This window comes from Astatotilapia calliptera, chromosome 7, assembly GCF_964374335.1.
Source record: "Astatotilapia calliptera chromosome 7, fAstCal68.1, whole genome shotgun sequence".
In the NCBI taxonomy this organism is placed as follows: domain Eukaryota; kingdom Metazoa; phylum Chordata; class Actinopteri; order Cichliformes; family Cichlidae; genus Astatotilapia; species Astatotilapia calliptera.
In genome coordinates, this window is record NC_137428.1 from 51,536,596 (window position 1) to 51,557,725 (window position 21,130).

The 21,130-nt window shown below is 39.4% G+C and overlaps 3 protein-coding genes across 7 annotated transcripts; 2 read left to right on the forward strand and 1 right to left on the reverse strand.

Moving 5' to 3' along the window:
- Positions 1 to 5,430: 5,430 nt before the first annotated feature.
- LOC113026489 (endonuclease domain-containing 1 protein-like) lies at positions 5,431 to 14,354 on the reverse strand. 2 transcript variants are annotated; one of them, XM_080304613.1, is made up of 4 exons: positions 14,033 to 14,354; positions 9,590 to 9,683; positions 7,209 to 9,487; positions 5,431 to 6,407 (listed from the first exon to the last, which is right to left on the reverse strand). In XM_080304613.1, the coding sequence occupies exons 3-4, from the start codon at positions 7,500 to 7,502 to the stop codon at positions 5,811 to 5,813; spliced, it is 891 nt and encodes a 296-aa protein (XP_080160739.1). In that variant the 5' UTR covers positions 7,503 to 9,487; positions 9,590 to 9,683; positions 14,033 to 14,354; the 3' UTR covers positions 5,431 to 5,810. The 2 variants fall into 2 exon arrangements, with proteins under 2 accessions (XP_080160739.1, XP_026031125.1); XM_026175340.2 differs by lacking the exon at positions 14,033 to 14,354 and adding an exon at positions 10,662 to 10,799.
- On the forward strand, positions 9,631 to 12,841 carry aplnr2 (apelin receptor 2). Its single transcript, XM_080304612.1, has 2 exons — positions 9,631 to 9,840; positions 10,306 to 12,841. The coding sequence occupies exon 2, from the start codon at positions 10,506 to 10,508 to the stop codon at positions 11,985 to 11,987; it is 1,482 nt and encodes a 493-aa protein (XP_080160738.1). The 5' UTR covers positions 9,631 to 9,840; positions 10,306 to 10,505; the 3' UTR covers positions 11,988 to 12,841.
- Positions 12,945 to 20,896, forward strand: hdac10 (histone deacetylase 10). 4 transcript variants are annotated; one of them, XM_026175335.2, is made up of 21 exons: positions 12,945 to 13,136; positions 13,993 to 14,117; positions 15,282 to 15,416; positions 15,510 to 15,606; positions 15,691 to 15,788; positions 16,026 to 16,130; positions 16,234 to 16,302; positions 16,388 to 16,514; positions 16,736 to 16,801; positions 16,890 to 16,949; positions 17,040 to 17,129; positions 17,226 to 17,332; positions 17,413 to 17,480; positions 17,699 to 17,942; positions 18,030 to 18,120; positions 18,242 to 18,327; positions 18,867 to 18,923; positions 19,054 to 19,135; positions 19,423 to 19,611; positions 19,968 to 20,127; positions 20,227 to 20,896. In XM_026175335.2, the coding sequence occupies exons 1-21, from the start codon at positions 13,092 to 13,094 to the stop codon at positions 20,256 to 20,258; spliced, it is 2,133 nt and encodes a 710-aa protein (XP_026031120.1). In that variant the 5' UTR covers positions 12,945 to 13,091; the 3' UTR covers positions 20,259 to 20,896. The 4 variants fall into 4 exon arrangements, with proteins under 4 accessions (XP_026031120.1, XP_080160737.1, XP_026031122.1 ...); XM_026175337.2 differs by lacking the exon at positions 12,945 to 13,136 and adding an exon at positions 13,826 to 13,844; XM_026175336.2 differs by lacking the exon at positions 12,945 to 13,136 and adding an exon at positions 13,857 to 13,875.
- The last annotated feature ends 234 nt before the right edge of the window (positions 20,897 to 21,130 follow it).

A 21,130-nucleotide genomic window follows, 5' to 3' on the forward strand; every position in this document is an offset into this window, starting at 1 on the left:
CTCTGGAAGGAACAAAAAAGAAGGTTTTACTATTAATGAAGTTAAATGGCACCTTAAATGTACATTAACTATCAAAAAATGACACATCAAAGAAGGGTTGCTGTGTGGTTAATATAACTGGACATATGTAAAGAACTGTACGGTCAAAACAACCAGACATCTTTACATACAGGCCATTAGTTTGATGAACACTTAGAACACTCACATAGTGTCTGTATTTGAATCATCCACCATACCCGTTTCTGAATCAAAGCATGCTGCATATGCTGTTTTTGTTCTGTTGTACATATCTACATACTATTAAATCTGGTTCTTGTCATTCTTTTACTGAAAAGAGAGAACACGACTCAGTTAGTCAAAATATTTATAATTATTTTATTTAATCATCTTCTGGAAGAGAGAGACATGCACAGCCCAAAGCCATTTTGCAGATCTCTAGCATATAGTCCTTTACACGTCACACATAGTTTAGATAAAAACAACTACTTCTGTGTTACTTAGTTCTGCTTTTTCTGTCTGGTTTCCTGTTCTTTATTAATATGCCTCTGCAGCTCTTCCTTTATTTTTAGTCTGGCTGAGCACTTGGTTTGTGAGTCAAAGCTGGCCTTCCTTTATACAGGCCTTTATTATTAAAATACATAAAAGACTATAATCAGAAAATAAGCACTAAGAACATATCCAGCATATGCTGATACATATCCATTTCTTATTTATTTAATCATTTACTCCAACGTCTCTGCACCCTGCACAAAACCATTCTTAGTGGTTCCTTTAAACAGAAACAGGGTGGTGTATGAAAAAATTTAAGGAAAAAACATCTGAATTGTACATCAAAAGGACAGAAACAGAGGGAGACAAATATGTTACTTACTGAGTCTTTGTGCAAGCTGGTAGGTGTCTGTCCCTTGTCAGGGTGAGTTAGAGTGTGGATGATGAATGTGTGAATATCTCACCACAAAACCTCAACTCACAGTGTAAAAGCATGTCTGACATCCTCTCACAAATACTAATGAAGATGAGCTTACACTACTTTTTCTTCTTGGTCTGGATGAATAATATAATTTTTTAAACACAAGCTTCACTTATGAGAGATTTAAAACGTTGTGCACGCTCTATATTTTAATGCAAGAATGAGAATTGAAATATATAATTAAATAATATATAGTTAAATTGTTAATTTTTCATTGTCTCAATTTGTAACTTCAATTTCAAAGAAATTGATCGTTCAGTCCTTCTCTTTCATGCAACACATGTGCTGATTCCAGTGCTGATTATACCGAAATCATATATGATACTGAAGTGGGTAACACCAGTAAGAAGGTTCCTGGTTAGCTCAGCCCTTTTTGTGTGGCGTTTGCATGTTCTCTGCATATTTCTATTTCTTTATTTATACATCACTTTTAATTACAACAGTGGTGTAGCGACTTCCACAGTCGCTAGAGGCCGGGGATGGAGCCTGCCTATTTGCCCGACACGCTGTCAACTTTACGCAATAATGCGAGAGGTGGAATTGTTTTCTTGTTTATTAAAGTGCTTTGAGAGTTTACAGAGTAATGTGATCGGCTCCTGATTCAGACTCTTAAAACATCACAGGCTCTAATGCAACAACGGGAAACTCGTTGTGCAGCGGTCAACAAAAAACTACGGCTACCCAGCCCTCCTCTCTGTCAAAATCAAAACCAGTGAATGACAGACTGACAACGCCCTCTTAATGTCACCTCTAGCACCCACATCACCATAGCAACCAAACAAATGAAAACCCAGTGATCAACAAAATTCAATACATTTAATTATGGCTCCTACAAGTGGTGTTGACCAAAGTGCTGTACAAACATACAAATCACACAATAAAATAACACACAATAAAATAGCAATATCAATTAACATCAATGCCAACTATCTAATAAAAAATAAATGTGTTTTGACATAAATTACCAAATTCATGCACTTGTGCTGTCTGCAGTTAGGAAATATTTCAAAATTTATTTATTTATTTATATTTTTTATGTTTATGATTTTGATTTGTTTTTGATTTGAGTTTATTGTGTTCTGTAAAGCACAAATTCTTTGAAAATAGAAGAAGCTAATTTAAAATGCTCCCTTGTCACCAGATGCCTGTCCCTGTGCAAAGTCAGTGTCTTGGTTCTTTTTCTGCGACTACTGCAGTTACACAAATCTCCCCCTGTAACTCCAGAGATGGTTGAGTATGGAGCTTTTGAGAGCTAATAACAGGATGGGTAGCATCTGATAAAGCATGTGAATGCCTCGCCTCAAACCATAACTCATGACACCACAGCACTATCTAACTTCCTCCTAATTTCACCATCTATTTCACCATATGCCTTAACATCTCTCATACTCTCATGCTTCTCTCCTCCTGTTATCACCCCAAAACCCCATCCGCTTAGAGACTATCTCTGCTCCCAAACAGACAAAAAAACAGATAAAAATCATCAAAAAATGACTTAGACATTTTAAAAAATCACAAAGAAAAAGGAACACAGTATCATCAACAGCACCAAAGAATAAAACAGTGAAATGTGGGTTATTAAACATTAGGTCTCTCTTCCAAGTCGCTGTTAGAGATTGATCAACAAATACTCCACCTTACAGAAACCTATGTTTAAATGAATCAACACCCCTGAGTCATACTAACTATAAGAATCCTCGAAGCAGAGGCCAAGGGGGCAGTGTGGCAGCAATTTTCCACACCAGCTTGTTAATCAACTGAAGACCAAAACAGACTTAATTCATTTTAAAGTCTAATGCTTGGCCTTGTCCACCCCAGCTGGAAAACTCAAAAAACAGCCTTATTTGTTATCATCTAGCATCCTCCTGGGCCTCACACAGAGTTTCTGTCTGATTTCTCAGACTTGTTACCTGATTTAGTGCTCAGCTCAGATAAATTAATTATTGTGGGTGATTTTAACTTCCATGTAGATGTAAAAGTGACAGCCTCAACACAGCATTTAATCTGTTATTAGACACAGCTGGCTTCTCTCAAAATGTAAGAGAACCCACCCACCACTTTAATCACACTCTAGATCTTGTTTTAACATATGGAATAAAAATTTTACATTTAACAGTGTTAAATAGCAGTGGGGAGTAGACTTCATCACAGTAGATGTCTTTCTGAAAGCTGTAACTAAGTTTAAGAATATACACTGTTATCATGTTCAAGGCCCTGCACCAACACAGAGCAGAGCAACGCTACTCCAACAGAGGTTGATTATCTTGTTAATAACTTTGCCTCCTCACTACATATGACTCTGGATACTGTAGCTCCTGTAAGGTCTCAAATCAGAAGTACCTGACTCCGTGGTATAATTCCCAAACATGTAGCCTAAAGCAGATGACTCGTAAGCTGGAGAGGAAATGGTGTGTCACATAATTTAGAGGATCATCATTTAGCCTGGAGAAATAATTTGCTGCTTTATAAGAAAGCCCTCCACAAAGCCAGAACATCTTACTATTCATCACTGATTGAAAAAAATAAGAACAACCCCAGGTTTCTCTTCAGCACTGTAGCCAGGCTGACAAAAACTCAGAGCACTGTTGAGCCAACAATTCCTTCAACCCTAACTAGTAATGACTTCCTGAATTTCTTTACAATTAAAATTTTAACCATTGGAGAAAAAATTACTCAAAATCATTTCACAGATGTAACATTATTTACAGCTACTTTCAGTACCATTGATATTCATTTAGACTCTTTTTCTCCAATTGATCTTTCTGAGTTAACTTCAGTAATTACTTCCTTCAAACCATCAACGTGTCTTTTAGACCCCATTCCCACAAAACTGCTCTAAGAAGTCCTACAAAGAATTAATGCTTCAATCTTAAATATGATTAACCTATCTCTAATAATTGGCTATGTGCCATAGGCCTTAAAGCTGGCTGTAGTTAAACTGTTACTTAAAAAAAAACAACATCTTTTGCTGTTTTAATTAATTATAGGCCAATCTCCAATCTTCCTTTCATATCAAAAATCCTTGAAAGAGTAGTTGTCACACAGCTAACAGATCATCTGCAGAGGAATGGTTTATTTGAAGAGTTTCAGTCAGGTTTCAGAGCTCATCACAGCACAGAAACAGCTTTAGTGAAGGTTACAAATGATCTTCTTATGGCCTCTGACAGTGGACTCATCTCTGTGCTTGTCCTGCTAGACCTTAGTGCAGCGTTCGATACTGTCGACCATAATATCTGATTAGAGCACGCTGTAGGTATTACAGGTACTGCACTGCAGTGGTTTGAATCATATCTATCCAACAGATTCCACTTTGTTCATGTAAAAGAGTTCCACAGGGTTCAGTGCTAGGACCAATTCTGTTTACATTATACATGCTTCCCTCCATCAGAAGGCATAGCATACATTTTCAGTGCTATGCAGATGAAACCTATCTTTCTATGACGCCAGATCACTTCCACAGCATGTCTTTTTTCTGTCTTCTTCCCTTCACCCCAACTGGTGGTGGCATATGGCTGCCCCTCCCTGAGCCTGGTTCTGTGGGAGGTTTCTTCCTGTTAAAAGGGATGTTTTCCTTCTTACTATCACCAAAGTGTTTGCTCATAGGGGGTCATATGATTGTTGGGTTCTTCTCTGTATGTGTTATTGTAGGGTTTACCTTACAACATAAAGCACCTTGAAGTGACTCTTGTTGTGATTTGGTGCTGTATAAATAAAATAAAATTGAATTGAATACACAATCATTACAACTGTATTTAGTTAGACTATCTACACTACTTCTTCTTAGTTTCATTCTCCTTTTGGGAATAGCAAAAGTGATTCAATTTGCAGCATAATATTGGGTCCATACGTTTTTAGACAATGCCATGATTTTTGATCATTTTGCCTCTATGCTCCATCACAGTCTATTTTAAATCAATCAATATGTGATTGAAATTCAGACTTTCAACTTCAATCCAAGGGATTTTAGAATAAAACATGTCTGTTTAATTAATTTATTATGGATTACAGTAATTTTTATGTATATAGTTTCATAAATTTTCAGGGTTCAGAATGGATTGGACAAATGTGGACATTACTGTAAAGTAACAGACACAGCTGAACATGACCTTGTTTCTCTCTTTTCACTCCCCCAAAAGTGAAAATAGTGAAGCTTGAGATCACACTGATAGGGTCTCCCTCTTCTGGTCACATCAGCAAGTTATTCTTTGACTCATATGGGCTCTTTATCAATCTGCTGCTGGTCACAGCATCCACAGTTGAGATGACCTGCTGTCATATGCCAACTGCCAGGATCTGCCCGAAATATCATTCATTCAGTCTCATTCACTGATATAATTCATGGAGTTAATATCGGCTTGTCTGTTTTATGTTATAATACTGTATCATGTGTGACCTCCTGTGTGAAAAAACGAGTAAAGAGACCAGACGCTGAATAAAATGAATAGACAGTCACAAAAAAATAGAGTAGCAGACAGAAAGAGGATTTTATTTTTATATTCTAATTAAATGGCCATAATGTTGTTTCTTTTGTGTGTAGTTCACATTTAATGGTACAGTTTGAAATCCAAATGTCAGAGCAATTAGCAGCGAGTACTTTTCCCAAAATCTAGAAATGCTCTTCTAAGGCTGTAGAACTAGTGCAAACTGAGGTGCAGAGAACTGCTGTAGTTAAGGTGTACGAGAAAATGTAAAACAGCTGGTCTAATCTCTGTCCTGAACAAAAGGCCTACAGAGGCAGGTGTAGTTTTAATTTATAAGGAGCATGGGTTTGCCAGAGATAATGTGAAGATGAACAAACATTTTGATTGTTTTACACACTAATGGAAATGTAATTAATTTTTTAAGACAAATGTGGTGCACCATTAGGAGGCAGGCAGTTGTCATAGAATATCTGGAAAGAGCTGTCAACATAAGTTACTCTCTTCAGGAAATCCTCCAGCTGCTGCACCGTCATCTCTATAACTTTATTATTTTCTCTGTCGTTGAGCCCACGAGATGCAAACGCAGGGAACTTGGAGCGCTCGGAGTACGGAGCATTGTGGTCATAATCAGGGCAACAGTAGGCTGACCACAGGTAGGTAGGGATGCCCACACGGTTGATGTTGTGACGGCGGATTGTGTGGCCTGACGTGGTGACCCCGGTGACCACATAGGCGGTGCCCCTGCAGTAGTTGTTGAGCCTCCTGCGGATAGTGTTCTCGTGTTGTTTCCATGGACCAATGTTGAACTCACGAGCCTGAGGAACCACATTTGTCAACGTGTAGGTGGCTGCTTTGTCGTCAGGGTCGGCCTGGTGCTCGTCTGGATTGAGCTGACCGCGTTCGTAGATCACAGTGTCGGAGTAGTCCTCAAGCACAGCCTGAGCATCCTCAAAACTCCCATGCACATTTTCTGAAGGCAGCTGCTGCATGTCTCTGGGGCCGGACACTGAGGAGAGCTATTAACATGGTCATGTTAAAATTGTAAAATAAACAGGATATTTAGATTTCTTATATATTTATATTATTTATTACCAGCAACAACACTAAATGTGTCATCTTCATTTTATTTAAAGGGTGTGCATTCTGAAAATGGGCTTCACTGATCATTTACAAAAAGATTATTAAAAGGCTGAGATGCTGCTAGTAAAAAGTGTTAGTTCAACTATGTTTATTTTAATATATTTTAACATACATAACCTATACATTTGCACTGATCACAGTGAATTAGCAAAAACAGAACATTCAGGTTGTAATTTTTTGCAGCAACAGCATTTTACTTGATAAAAAAGAACTTTTGACCTTCTGGTAACCTCACAGCAGTGGTAGTAGTGCATTTATTGATAAAACTGGAGTTTCAATTTTCAAACTTTGTGACAAGCACCTAGTGGCAAAAAGTGAAATGATTAGTTGTATTTAAACTGTGGTGAATTACTATTCGTCCATAAGCTCTCATACATATCTGTATCTCAACATATTTGTCATGAATGACATCACGTCATATTGAGAGAAAAAAAATGGCATTGGATTGATTATATTGTACAACGGGCATAAAGAGACTTGCAATACAGGTCATTATTTTATATATAACCCTGTTCTGTTGACTACAGCCTATTTACCAGTGCATGAGAATATCAGCAGATATTAGACACACACACACAGACACACACAGAAACAAAATACAGAAACACCACCATTTTTTGGCAGATGGTCAGAACACATTTGAAGGCTCAGACAGCAAAGCTAGCAACCCTGCCTACCTGCGGCTCATACATCCAAGGCACGTCCACTTTCTTGGAGCCGTCTGAGCGCTTGAAGGTGTAGGCAGAATAAATAGGGATGTGGTTGAAGGTGTCGTAGAGGGTTACAAATCGTGGCTTACCCCCATAGAACTGGCAAATCTTTTTAAACGACTGCTCTTGAAGCCCTCGAAGCAGCGTCCCCATATACAAAAATTGCTTACACTCGGATGAAAGGCTTTCCTGCACCTCGCCTCCTACCATCACGACAATCAGAAGACAGATGAAAGCTTGATCTGTTCTGTAGACAGACATGATGAAACATCTATTTCTCCACAGTGCATTTAATCCCCATGAAAGACTCTACCGCTGTGTGCTTTTTGCCTGTCTTGTGGCTCTTTCCATATCAGGCATATTATGCAAATCCTTATCTTGTTCTCCTTTCAGCAGGCAAACGATCCACTACCATGTTTAAAAAGGTACCAATTAACAGGCACAGCAAAGCCGAAAGAACATTTTTCAAGTGGAAGACTTGTAGGCATCCTAAACATATGGTTAGATTTACAAGGATTCTCTATGAAATAAAAGGAGAAATATAGTTTTAAGAAATTGATGACAGTGGTCTGAAATTCAGGCTCATATGCAGCTCTATGCATGAATTTAGGTGAAATGTGAAAAGTGGCATTGCACTTTATTGCACACTTACACGCCTTTTGTAGACTAATGAGTAACTGTTGTAAAAAAAAAAAACAGTGAAAAAATGGAAAAACAAGTATTTACACTCTGTATCTGGGTAAAATTCTACTTAATCCTACTAAAGTAAAAAAAAACATTTTTATCATCAATATCTAATAATACTCTTTATGTGGGGTCATAATTGTTATATTATTGATTAATTAGAGTCTTTATTGCTTTAATTTTGCAGCTGAAGATGATTGTGTTTATATACTGCTGGACAGCTTGATGACAATACAACATATTTCAGTTATTAGTTTTATTTTTTATGCTGTATTGCATTGAGGGGCATGATAAAATACAAGAATTATACTGACATTTTAGCAAAAATACAAGTAGGTAGACTGAATAAAATCTGAAAACAGATGCAAACTGACCTCTGAGATCAGCACACAACAGCCTACAGTTTTCTTTTCTTTTTACTTGTATTTACTCTGCCTTTCCTTTCTTCTCAGCAGTAAAGTTTTGTGTGCATGTGTGTGTGTTTGCTTGTGTCTGTGTGCATGTGTGTGCTTGTGTGTGTGTGTGTTATAAGAGAAAAGACTGACTGGAATGTTTTTTTGGTTTTTTTTTAGAAACATCTGTTCCCATAGCTACAGGTTAGTGGCAGAATGACCTCTGTGGAAACACGCACTTCCTGTTTATTATCCTAACATCTTCACTATTTACACTGTAATTCCACGCTGACCCCATTCGTCATTATCCCTCCCTCCTTACAATATGTTGGTTTAGACAGGACATTTCCAACTACCTCTTAAAGATAGTCTTTTATCATCTTATAAATTGGAATGATTTTATTATTAAGTCCTAATCATTTATTATTGCATTTCGTAAGCATAACAACTAACAGTGTGAGTCATTGTTTACCATATTCATTATTAGGAAGAAAGTCCAAAAGAGAAAATGCACTTTAAGGATGAGCAGAATGAAGATAAATAAGTCCATAAAACGAATACATTTCTTGGACTAAACTGACTTTGTTACTTCGATCAAAGTGTCTTACTCCTTTGAATATAACTGATAATGCTGTTTGTACAGCTGAAATTGAGAAAGGATCTCAGAATCCATGCTGAGCATGATTTTAATGGACTTTTTAGCAGCTTCCATAAGACATGAGACAACACAGCTGTGGGTTCGGATGTACTTTCACATGGAAATTCTTATTTCTGTCCCAGTTTACACTGGGTAGGGATCAATGGCTTGAAGGCCTTTTCATTGTATTCATGAAGGCTGCCTCTATTCTGATATTGTAGTCTGACTATGAATGTGAGGGCTGTTATTTGCTCTCAGTGTGGGTAGCCGCATTTGACCACTGAGAGCAAATGTGAGACCCCCGACAACAAAGAGGGTGCTTGTGTTTGCACGTATTTGTGTACTATAGGTGCATTTGGATCTGTTTGTGTCTTTGCATGGAGAATACGAGCAGTATAGGAGACGGAGGACTCTGTGTATCTCGAGTTTGTGGGGGGAAGGATGAGTGGAGTTATTGTGTCTCTTGGGAGGTGAGTATGTTTGTGTTGGGGGGGTTGATGCTTGCAGGTCTTGTTACTTTCTGCTGGGGTGGTCTAGTTTGGAGAATGGGAGAAAGGAGGGTTCTGGGTTTTAGTTTACTTGTGTGTGTGTTTAGGCGACACTGGTGTATATTTAGACTTAAGAGAAACACTCACCTTCTTCAGTTGTTACAGAAGCTGAGATAGAGAGAGAGACAGAAGAAAACCCAGACTGGAAGTTCAGCAGGAGAAGATGGGATGATGCTGATTTCTGTATAACAATCAGAATCAGAATCAGGATCAGAATACTTTATTGATCCCTGGGGGAAATTATTTTTTGTTACAGTGCTCCATTTTAAACAACTATCGTACCATGGTTGTAAGCACCTGTGAATTGGTTTTATCCAAGGTAATAAAGCAAGTATAAGGTAAGCGTCTTCATCAAAATCCTCTCTTATTTCACATAGTCAAGATAAAAAATGTATTTATAAAACACGCCAGTTGGAGAGAGCTTTATGCAGATTTTCAGAATTCACTTTCAGAATTGAACGTGAAAGCAGAAAGCTATAAATGTTTACTCAGTTAAATCATGTTTTGTCATCACAGTGAAAGTGCTCATGGTCCTAGAAATTCCTTACTTAAGGTTTTAGTGTGCACTGTTGCAGTCTTGATTCTGTTTGTTGTCTTGTATGAGTTTTAAATTATGTTAAAATTGCCTAAAATTGTTTGTCTAAGTGTTTAAATTGCTGTATAGAAAAAAGTGAGGTCCTCATGATCCTTAATATATTTTCGGGAGAAGCATGAGCATGGAAAAAACATAAATTTACATAATCCCAAAAATGAGTGTAGCTAAAGTTTTTAAAATCTATTTGTATCTTTCACTGAATTTCCAGACCATCAAAATCAACAGATGTGAACTGGAGGCTTATCCACTCCTGGAATTTGGACCTCTTCACCTAAAACCATTCCTCCAGTGCAGGAATCTTGTCTCTTCACATCTAGATATTATGCTGTTTTGGCTACAGTATTTCAAAACTCCAGTGGATTTTAATGCCAAAACCTTTTCGATAAAAAACCAAGTATATACAGAGTGATGTCAGAACCAGCTTATCTCGCCTCCCCTGCTCCTACCAACCCCCCTCTCTGTGACTACAGTGACTGGTCTCCCTCGTTTTTCATCATCCCATCTGTCTACCTGCTAGCATTTCTGGTTGGTTGTCCTGGCAACAGCCTGGTGCTTTGGGCCTACCTGGACCGAGTGAAGGGGAGGAGGAGAAGGGACCGAAAGCCAGCAGAAGATGGCCAGTTCTGCTGCAGCAACATTTTTAGAAGCAGTCAGCAGCACATTAACAACACTGGCAAATTTCAAAGTTCAAACTGTGGATTTTCCTCCAGGCAAAGCTACAGAACATCCTCCCATTCCTCCACCTCATCCTCTTGCTCTCCCTCCATCTCCCGTCCCTCTTGCTCGCTGACTGACTCTCTGATTGCCAGTTTAGCTTTAGCTGACCTTTGTTTCCTTGTGACTCTTCCTCTTTGGGCCGTCTACACAGCGATGGGCTACCACTGGCCTTTTGGGCAACCTCTCTGCCAGATTAGCAGCTTCCTCACAGCTCTGAACATGTATGCCAGCGTGTTCAGCCTGAGCATGCTAAGTGTGGAGCGCTACTGGGTTCTGACTAGGCACCGGCACTCCAGCCACCATGCACCAAGGAGCTGCCCCAGCAAGGCTTTGTGGATACTTGGAGGGATGTGGGTGCTGGCGGGAATACTGGCACTTCCCGGTTTGCTGCTGCGCTCTGTCCGGGAGGTGGAGCTTGACCCTGAATATGAGGACGACTGGCAGCTGGAACCCGCTGATTCCAGGTCTGTCTTCCTTTCTTGCCAGATGGATTACTCCATGCTGACTGGAGCAGAGCTGGAGGAGGAAGAAAAAAACAGGACAGAGATGTGGTGGGCTGCTGCATTAAGTATTAAATCAACTCTTATTGGCTTCCTGCTTCCTTTTGTCATCTTATTGGTCTGCTACTGCTCACTGGTCCAACTACTCAGCAGACATTTCGGACGGGGCCCTCGTCCTGACCGTAGACGGCAGCGCAGACTCCTCAGGGTCATTGTCACGTTAGTGATGGCATTCTTCCTGTGCTGGCTGCCTCTCCATGTCAATAAAACTGTGTCCCTGCTGCTTGAGTTTGGATTTGTCCCATACTCCTGCTCTTTAGATCAGATATTATTGGCTGCTCATCCATATGTCACCTGTTTAGCCTACCTCAACTCCTGCCTGAACCCTCTCCTCTACGCTGCCTGTGACCCATCATTTAGGAAGAGATGCAAAGGAGCTTTCCTCGTGTTGTGCAGGATGAAAAGAAAAGGAGCAAAGGGAAAGGAAGAGCACGAAGCTGAAGGAGTTGAAGAGAAAGGGGAGCAGAGCTCAGCTTTTCCCATGAGGACACAGGAAGAAACAGCAGACAGGACAGAGGAGGAACAGGAGGGGGGAGTTAGGGAGATGGGTGTTGCCACACCTGAAGAACTCAAGAAGTCAAGATATCAGGGTGCAATGTTTTCTGACAATTAAGTAACGCTAACCCTATGTAATGAACAGTGAAAATAAAATGGAATGCATGACATTGTGTACGTATGTCAGTATTTTCAAAATAAATATTATCATCAGAAGAAGGCATGCAATATATATTCTGGTTTCTGATGCTTTGTTTCACACAGGAAAAATTCCACCCATTCCATTAAGATTCCATGCAAAACATCCTCTCCGGTCAAATCAAATCTTCTCATGTAACATGAACTGTTTCCATATTTTGCACTCCTGTATATCTTGAATTATTTGTTGATTTTTGTTAAACTGTTTTTATTATTCATTATTAAAATGATGTCAGGAAGTAATGTAAAGAATTTTTTTTTCATTTGTTGCAAAGTTTCTGTTGTGATATTTTGATACCATGGTAGCATTTACAGGATATTGTTTTATAGTGATATTATACAGGAAAACTGTTACTCAATAAGGCCCATTTACTAGTTGTTTTTCTCTTTCTCTGTGACCCAAGAATTAATGTGTAAGAATCACAGGATGGTACCTCAAGGTCGAAAATACCACAGAGATCACTTCCTTACTCCCATCCTCCCTTCTTTATCTCTTAGAAAAAGGCTTGTTAAAGGCCAGGTGGTTTGTTTCAGAATTCACTAATGAAAGAACTCTGTATTCTATGTCTAGGAGTGTATTTCGCTGGGATAATCATAAATTGTAGCTGAACTGATAAACTATACAAAGGATACTTCTTTGCTCAGAGGGCAGGAAGACGCTTCCTTATTTGGTCTGTACCGGTTTGAACTGAGAATCTGCTGACACACGAACCTTTTTCCTCTATATAAACTGTTGTATGATGAATAAACCTTTGAGTTGGTTTGGGAAGGCAACCTGAAGCAGTCTGTGTTTCCTTGTTCTCCCAAGCTACTCCCGACGTCGTAACTAACCTGCTGAACGGCATACCTGAGTGTTACTTTGAATAATTTTGAATCTTATAGGGTAAAGACAAAACTCTGCTTATAGGTGCCCACGCCTCGGAGGAAACCCGATCCACGGATGACCCGGGACGGAGATTTCTTTCAGTTTCCTTTGAAAAAAATAAAAGATTTATAATCCCTTTATGAAGAACACTGACTTTAAATGGGCAAGTACAGCGTCCTACCAGGAGGCACACTTTTCACACAGGTATAATGTTCACTTTTTTATGAAGCTACTTCAAATTTTAGAGCTTACCTCTTCAGTGCTGTTGTTACATTCGCTTCTCTAAAGTGTTTCGAATACTCTGGCCCCTCCATTTGTATCAGTAGCAGTACAATGGGACATCATTTAACACCTCAAACAGCAGTCTCCAAAACAGTCATACAGCTCAAACAAGACATGTCATGAATAACTGATTTAAATACTAAGGAAGCCAAAGGAAGTTTGAACCTCCATGTACCTTAAAAAAATCAACACAAAAATATAAAGTGTAAGTGCAGTGAGGTAGATCTTCAATAGTAAAAAGATAATATAGGTCCAAGGATATACAGGATACAGTACTAATAATATTGTTAATTTGTATTTATTTTTTCATATATTGTATGTTTAACAATGAGTTAAAGTTAAGGATAAAGTTCTGCCTTTGTGGTTTGTATCCAAATAAGACTAATCAACCATGCCCAAACTAAGAAATTAAGAATCTGACTTTAGTTCAAATTTAATGAATTTCTTGTAAATGACCCAAGATACCCCAGCACTGATACTATCCGGTGATTCTGTCACTTTGGGTATCAGTGGGACAGATAATGAACGACGAGTATCGAACCCCGCCCAGCAGGTGGCGCTGCTGCGCTAGTGAACTGTGTGAAAACCAACATAAAACTCATAGAAGATCATATGCGTCGATGAATAACTGTAAACAGTTTTGTACAGTCACTGAATTTTGGTATTATACTGGTATTCGTTTATATGTTGCATAAAAATCTGCCAATGTTGGATCAAAATTAATTAGTCGGCGGTTCATTTTAAACTTACTTCGTGTCCTTTTGGAAACTGTCTGCAGAAACGTCGCTACTCTCATAGTGAGGGTCGCAGTTACTTACCTATTCTTACCCGAGGAATAACGAAGATGGGAACAGCGCTGATTTATGATGACGAGATGACCAAGTACAAACTGCTCTGGGTTGAGTGAGTAGTAAATCCATGTTTACGTTTATAAAGCTTACGTGGCTAAAAAGAAAAATCTTCAAATGTCTTTTCTGCAAATGTCTGTAGCTTAACATGCCTAAAGTATATCAAGGAGTAAATATTTCATACTGTAATTTCACTGAACGGGTAACTTCATCAAATAAGTTATTAGTTTTCTCCCATTACTAAACACTGGCTAAAATGTGTGATCTGTCAGAAGTCATGGGAACCTAAGTTGTTCCTTGTTGCTGGCACGGTTAGTTAGAGAAGACACCCGTTTTGGTTATTACGGTTGCACTTTGTTCGGTCACGTTTAGTCAGGTCGGGGATTTTCAGTGTACACCCACCCGGCCCGCTATAGCTGCTACACCACCTGTTTAAAAACGTTGCGAAATAGTTTTTGTTTTCTTTTGGACTAATTGAGGTCTACGTATGGTTTAACTTTCGCAGTTAAAAAATGAGTAAATGCAATTGTGATATTTATTATGTTTGTGACTCTTAGATGCCAAAATGTGCCGAAAATACTCTAAAGTTTAAGACTCATGCTTTTGTTTTGGAAAGACAACGAGCTTTGACCGCCAGCTTTTGTCTATTTGCAGTTCTACTGCTGAAATAAATGTCTTTGTCTGAACCGTGCCATGTTGCTGGGTTTATTCTCTTTGTTTTTGGCTGCTCTCTTTAGGGGTCGCCACATCTCCCTCAATTTCACCCTATCCTAGCATCCTCCTCTGATATACCAACCCTTTACATGTCCTCCTTCACTACATCTATGAACATCTGAATTAACAGCTTCAGCTCTGTCATCATCAAAGGCAGGTCTCACTACCATCTTGTAAACCTTCCCTTTCACTCTTGCTGCAATTCTTTTGCCACAAATCACCCCTGACATTCATCTGCACCCTCTCCACCTGTGTGCACTCTCTTATTCACCTCTCTCCTGCACAGTCTGTTGCTTTGGTTATCTCCTTTACAAAGTCATATTTAGCAAAATGCTGTTTTCCATATCTAACTTCTACAGAGTTCATTTGGCATGTCTCACTGTGTCTTTTATATATTTCTTGTTTTTATATAAGAGCTGAAAGAAATAGAATAGTAAAATGGATCAGTGTCATGTTTATTTTCTAATTAACAAATATTCATTAAGTGTGTAATGTTTTCCTGCAGTCCAGCTTGTAAGATTGAGGTGCCTGAGCGTCTGACTGTGAGTCATGAGACTTTGGTCAGGACTGGCCTGGCTGATCGCTGCGTCTCCGTACCTGTCCGTGAGGCCACGGACGCAGAAATTCTTCTGGCTCACAGGTCATCTTATCTAACTCCTGTCATGAAGGTATGATATAGTTTAGATATTTGTTTCAGTTCACTGAGCTGTGTTTACTTTGCTCCTCTCAACAGTGAGGAATACCTGGAGGCGGTGAAGAAGACTCCTTACATGAGTCTGGAGGACCTTATGGAGTTCACTCGTCAGTACGGTGATGTCTACTTCCACCCAGTAAGTCTCCCGCTTAACAGCCACTTAACAGGAACAGAAAATCTGTATCTGACATCCTCTTCTGTATGTCATTTACCATCCTAGAACATCTACCACTGTGCCAAGCTTGCTGCTGGTGCTGCACTGCAGCTGGTAGACAGTGTTATGACAGGGAAGGTGAGGAATGGCATGGCTTTAGTCAGGTGAGGCTGAGATACAGCAGTTCTGATATGCACTCATGGCTTGTTCAGTATTAGTGCCTTTGTTTTGTCCATTATTGATGAGTTAATAGGAATGTAAATATTAAGTCTTTACATTTACATTCATATTTTTACTAGTTTGTTAGTGATTAACTTTTTAGTAGTTAATGGGCAAAGTGGGCAACAACAAGTGTAAAATCTTATTTTTTTACATAACTGCTTCTTTTTTATTATTAATAGACCACCAGGACACCACAGTATGCGCAGTGCTGCTAATGGATTCTGTGTGTTCAACAATGTGGCTATAGCGGCTCAATATGCTAAGCAGAAATATGGAGTCCAAAGGTAATGTGACTTTTAGTCTTTATGCTTATTCTGGTAATCATTAAGGATTTTAACGATCCACAAATCCACAGCTGTATGTATTCACCTCAGATTTTGTCTTCAGGGTGTTGATAGTTGACTGGGATATACATCACGGTCAGGGGGTGCAGTATTGCTTTGAGGATGATCCCAGGTGAGTCTTTGATAAAGGAGAAGCAGATGTTGTCTGCTTGCGTTTCAAATTCTGCTCACTGTGTTTGTTGTTTTCCTTTTCACAGCGTGCTCTACTTCTCTTGGCACCGCTATGAGCATCAGAAATTCTGGCCTCATCTGAGAGATTCTGACTACGACATTGTTGGCAAAGAGAAAGGGGCAGGATTCAATATAAATGTACCATGGAACAAGGTCAGAAATACTGCACACTTATGGTTTCATTATGGGGGTTTTTTCTATTTGCTTCTTGCTTTATCTTAAGCCTAGTTCACAGTGTCACATAATGCCACCACCAGTGAGGTTATGTTTGTGGTAGTGTGTACATGCATGCTATTTGCTTTCCTGATTGTGTGTGTACAAGCTGTATGTGTGTTTTATTCTTTTACTGAAAAGACCTCATCATGATATTTCAGGTGGGCATGGAAAATGGTGACTATCTGTCAGTCTTCTGTCACGTTCTTCTGCCAGTTGCATATGAGGTGAGCCATTCCAAAAATTACCTTTTTCCTACCTAAAGGCAGGTGATCTATAAAATGTTTGGTTCAAGCATACAACTGTTTTTGATAGTTTTGCCCAGACTTAGTCTTGGTGTGTGCGGGATTTGACTCAGCCATCGGTGACCCAGAGGTATGACATATTTATTAATGTCATTATCTAATTACATGCATGCACTATAAACCTCTGCATCCACTCGCTTACTGTTATACTTACATTTAGGGTGAGATGTGTGCCACTCCAGATGTCTTTGCCCATCTGACTCACCTGCTGATGAACCTAGCAGGAGGAAAACTGTGTGCTGTGCTGGAGGTCAGGCCGCCCAGCCTATACAGCTAAAACATGGAAACAAGAAAACAGCCTGTTAATGTTCTGTTGTCTGGGAACTTGTGTTTTTGTGTTTTCCAGGGGGGATACAACTTGACTTCCCTCGTCCAATCTGTGTGTCAGACAGTCCAGACATTGCTTGGAGATCCTGTGCCGAGACCTGCAAGCCTCAAAAGTCCCTGTATAAGGTGTGCATCACAATCAGTCAAATTTGTGTTTCAAAGTTTGTGTGTTTTATAACTGCAGCAATTTAATTCTTCTTTCTCAGTGCACTTGAATCTCTTCAGTGTGTCCGATCAGCTCATAAGGCCTACTGGTCGTGCCTCAAACACGCAGGTAACCATAACAGAGCCTTTAGCAGAGCCTTTAAGGGACCTGAGGCTGCAGGAGTCTGATAACCTCATTTCTTTCTAACTTGTTTCCATCCTCAGTCAAACTGAGTGATGTAGCATCACTTAGCTGAGGGTTTGCTAGCTGTATTTCACGTTTACGTCCGTTTGAACTTCTCATCACTATAAAAGACATGGTCTCAAAACAGTTACTCCCTTCTTCAGCTGATCTGCCCGCCTCCACCATCAGCACCAGACAGATTAAATTAGGAGAAGGAGAAGAAACGACAGAGAAGGGAGAAGAAGAAGAAAAGGACGCGGAGGAAAAGGTGTGGCCTGAACCTCCAAAACGCGTCACTCCTCCAGTATGTGCTGCTTTAGTGCTCCCTGATGACGTGGCTTGCCCGGAGGGATGCGAATGCTTCAGCTTCTCAGAGGATCTTGACCCACTCTTAGCCAGCAAGTTAAGGTATGGATAAGTGGGTTGTTGTGGCTCATTTCAGTTCATGGTTTTCACCGTAACTGGGTTTGAAATCTTTTTTTTCTCTAAAACAAGGGAGAGTTTCCTCAGAGACGCAGATGACAGTACTGCTTTTATAACCCTCTCCACTCTTATAGCCCTGACAGAGAAAATGGAGAAGAATGAGGTAATGCCATAATGTTGTTTGTTTCTTTTATGTGAGTGCTATTATGATATCATGTCTTGTAAATACAGTTTGTGCTTTGCTGAGCTGCCTACATGATATAATTTTAATTCCCGGCTCTCAGATCTGCAGTGGCCTTGCACTGGTCCCTGACGTTACCAAGGCGATGACAAGCATTGTCCAGCACGTTACAACTGTTCTCAGCAACCGGTATAACAACCTCGACTTAATCAAATCTTACACCTTCTGCTCTTTTTAAATATCAGCTAGAGATTAAAAATGATTAGAAATATTCTTACAGGAAACACACACATACACAGAATATGCTTGGTCACTTTGCAAAGGAAATGCAGTCTAAACTATTGTAGCTCAGATTTGCACCTACAGCAAATTTAGAATCACCACTTAACCTAAATCCATGCATATCTGGGAGTTATTTGGAACTAATATTTTTATGTACTTTTTGGTGAAATAATCTAAATAAAATATCATTATCTTTCTCGTGTTGTGAACAAGTGAAGTCATTTTATTTATACAGACAGATTTTAGGACGTAACTGCAAAATTAGTAAAAAAATATCACTTGGAAGTGAAGATACTTGCAAAGCACAACTATGGCACAACTACAGAGGTGCAAGTTAACATGATAAATATAGCCTACTAAATATACCGCTGGAGTGCGCTTGTATATTGAAGTTTTATTAGCAAGATTGCAATCTGCTTTGTTAAAACTTGTCTTTATATATGCAGCGTTTTGGTCGTCTGTGTGGGTGACGGGAATGTCCCAAGCCATATTACAGAAGACAGGCGAGTATCATTTATGCTCTCTGTTTTAGTCTTAGTAAAACCAAACTCTAAGGCACAATTGATGCAATAAAACACACTATTTGTCCATAACGGCGAGGACAGCATGCTGAAAAAGTCTTTCTGTTTTCAGGGAAACACTTGTGGTGCAGATGGGCAGTGCACAGACTGAGGAACAGAGCTGCAAATATTACATTCGTGTGTGTCTGAAGAAGGTACTGCTCCTTGCTTTGTAATCACATTTAATATTTGCCAGAAATATACACTCACACATCTCGCTAGTCAGCATTAGCCCCCTTTCCTTTAAAACTGCATCATTAAATATTCAGAGTTTCTCAATTATTACACAGTTGCTAAGGATTTCTGGACAGAAACCTTTATGATACAGCTCTTAAAGGCGACTGAGATGTATTTTTCTGCATAGACAATTTGAGTAGGTTTTTTTTTTTTTTTGCTTTTGTTTTTTAAATGTGTTTAAATGCATTTGTTTGTTCACCCACAGGGCTGCAGTGACACGTCAGGGTTCACACAGGCTGTGTTTGGCCTCCTCCTGCCCCTTGGGTATGAATACGACCCCGGTCTTGTTGTGTTGGTTCGAATGCCAGATAGTGGAGTCAGTGACAGTTTGTGGCAACAACTAATTGGCCTACTGCAGAGCTTTGCACTTGGACATACACTGGTGGTACTACAGGTAAGAGTGCTGGGGAAGATTTCATAAAGGCACACTAGATGTCTTCAACAATGTAGAGCTGCCAGGCAGGAGCTCTGGAGATATATGGTTGGATGGATGTAGTGAAGGAGTCTTTGATGAAGGTAGTGGAGGATATACAAAGTGTTGGTGTGACAAAAGAGGATGATAGGGATAGGGTGATATGGAGGCAGACGATCTACTCTGACAACCCCTAAAGGGAGCAGCTGAAAGAAGAAGACAGTAGATGTCCTCTAATTTTGCTATATTGTGAAACCTTAAGAAGCATTTTAAGAGGAGTTGGCAGCATGTTTGCATACTTAGTGTTCAGTATTAATTCATTTACTTCTTAATTTCAGGAGGAGGAGAAGGCGCTTATCGGACTCACAGCATCCTCCCTCCTCGGTAACCCAGCCGCCTCTCTGAAGCAACTTCAAGCCCCGCTAACAGAAGACACGGAGGCCATAGAGAAGCTGAGACACAGGCTGCAGGCAGACTGGAAATTCCTTCAGACCACAGGTGAGTGCAGCAGCATCACATTTGAAATCAACATAAATATCCACAGATCTTAGAATAACTGCTACTGTATTAACGGGACTTTCTGTCTTCTAAAAACAGCACCACAAACTCAAAGAAGTGATGAAGACTGAGGATGGAGGGTGTCATGGACTTTTTGATACTTTATTTTTGGTAAATTATGACAGCAGTTGTCCTGCTGCTTAGAAATTATGCATGTGTTATAATATTCATTCAAGCAATATCACAATCAACGCCAGCTTTTGCCGTCTCATAAAAAAAAATCTATTCAATGACTTAAACAGTGTTTAAGTTATTTGGTAAGCTGGATTAACCTGTACTGTTGTATCAGCGTATGAGCGTTATCAGCCTTGTTGACTAAACAAAGATGATGACGTTTACAGATCTGCAGCTGACATTTATCTCTTTTGTCACAACAGTTTTCTGCTGGTTACATTTGGATTTTTTGAATTTTCATTTCTTTTATCAGGAAGTTCCACTTGGATCAAAATCAGTTTCACAGGAGACCTAGCCAAGTGCAAAGAGCTAATGAATTTTACAGCAATATAAAAATTATTTAAGCAATCACTGATCAAAATAGTTATACTTTCTTTTTTTTGTGCCATTCACATGATTGAATAGTTGACTGATTTTTGCTGTAAATTGAAATGTTGTGTCTTGTATAGCACACGTCATGTAATTTAACATGAAGTTTTCATAAGCAACTTTGATATTCTCTGTAATAAATGTTACATTTGTAAAAGAAAAAAAATGGCTGCCAAATAGTTTTTTTGTTTTTTTGCTTTTGTACTTTTTCGCCCCAAGGTATCAGTATTGTGGTTTGAACATCGGCATTGTATTGCTATCTTTCCTCACAGAGGTGTTGTTGACCACCAGGGAAGCTGTTTGAGTAGGCTTGCATGCACACTCTCAACCTTTGAGGGCACATTTAACAGTTTTTAGAGCCTTTCAGTCTTCATTCATTCAAGTAAGGAGACCTCTTTTC

Coding starts and splice junctions, on each gene's coding strand:
- LOC113026489 (XM_080304613.1), bottom strand. CDS start 7,502: ATGTCTGTCTACAGAACAGATCAAGCTTTCATCTGTCTTCTGATTGTC. Junction 6,408..7,208: donor CTTGGATGTATGAGCCGCAG/GTAGGCAGGGTT, acceptor CCATGTTAATAG/CTCTCCTCAGTGTCCGGCCC.
- aplnr2 (XM_080304612.1), top strand. CDS start 10,506: ATGTCAGAACCAGCTTATCTCGCCTCCCCTGCTCCTACCAACCCCCCT.
- hdac10 (XM_026175335.2), top strand. CDS start 13,092: ATGGGCAAGTACAGCGTCCTACCAGGAGGCACACTTTTCACACAG. Junction 15,417..15,509: donor GAAATTCTTCTGGCTCACAG/GTCATCTTATCT, acceptor TCCTCTCAACAG/TGAGGAATACCTGGAGGCGG. Junction 19,612..19,967: donor ATACACTGGTGGTACTACAG/GTAAGAGTGCTG, acceptor TCTTAATTTCAG/GAGGAGGAGAAGGCGCTTAT.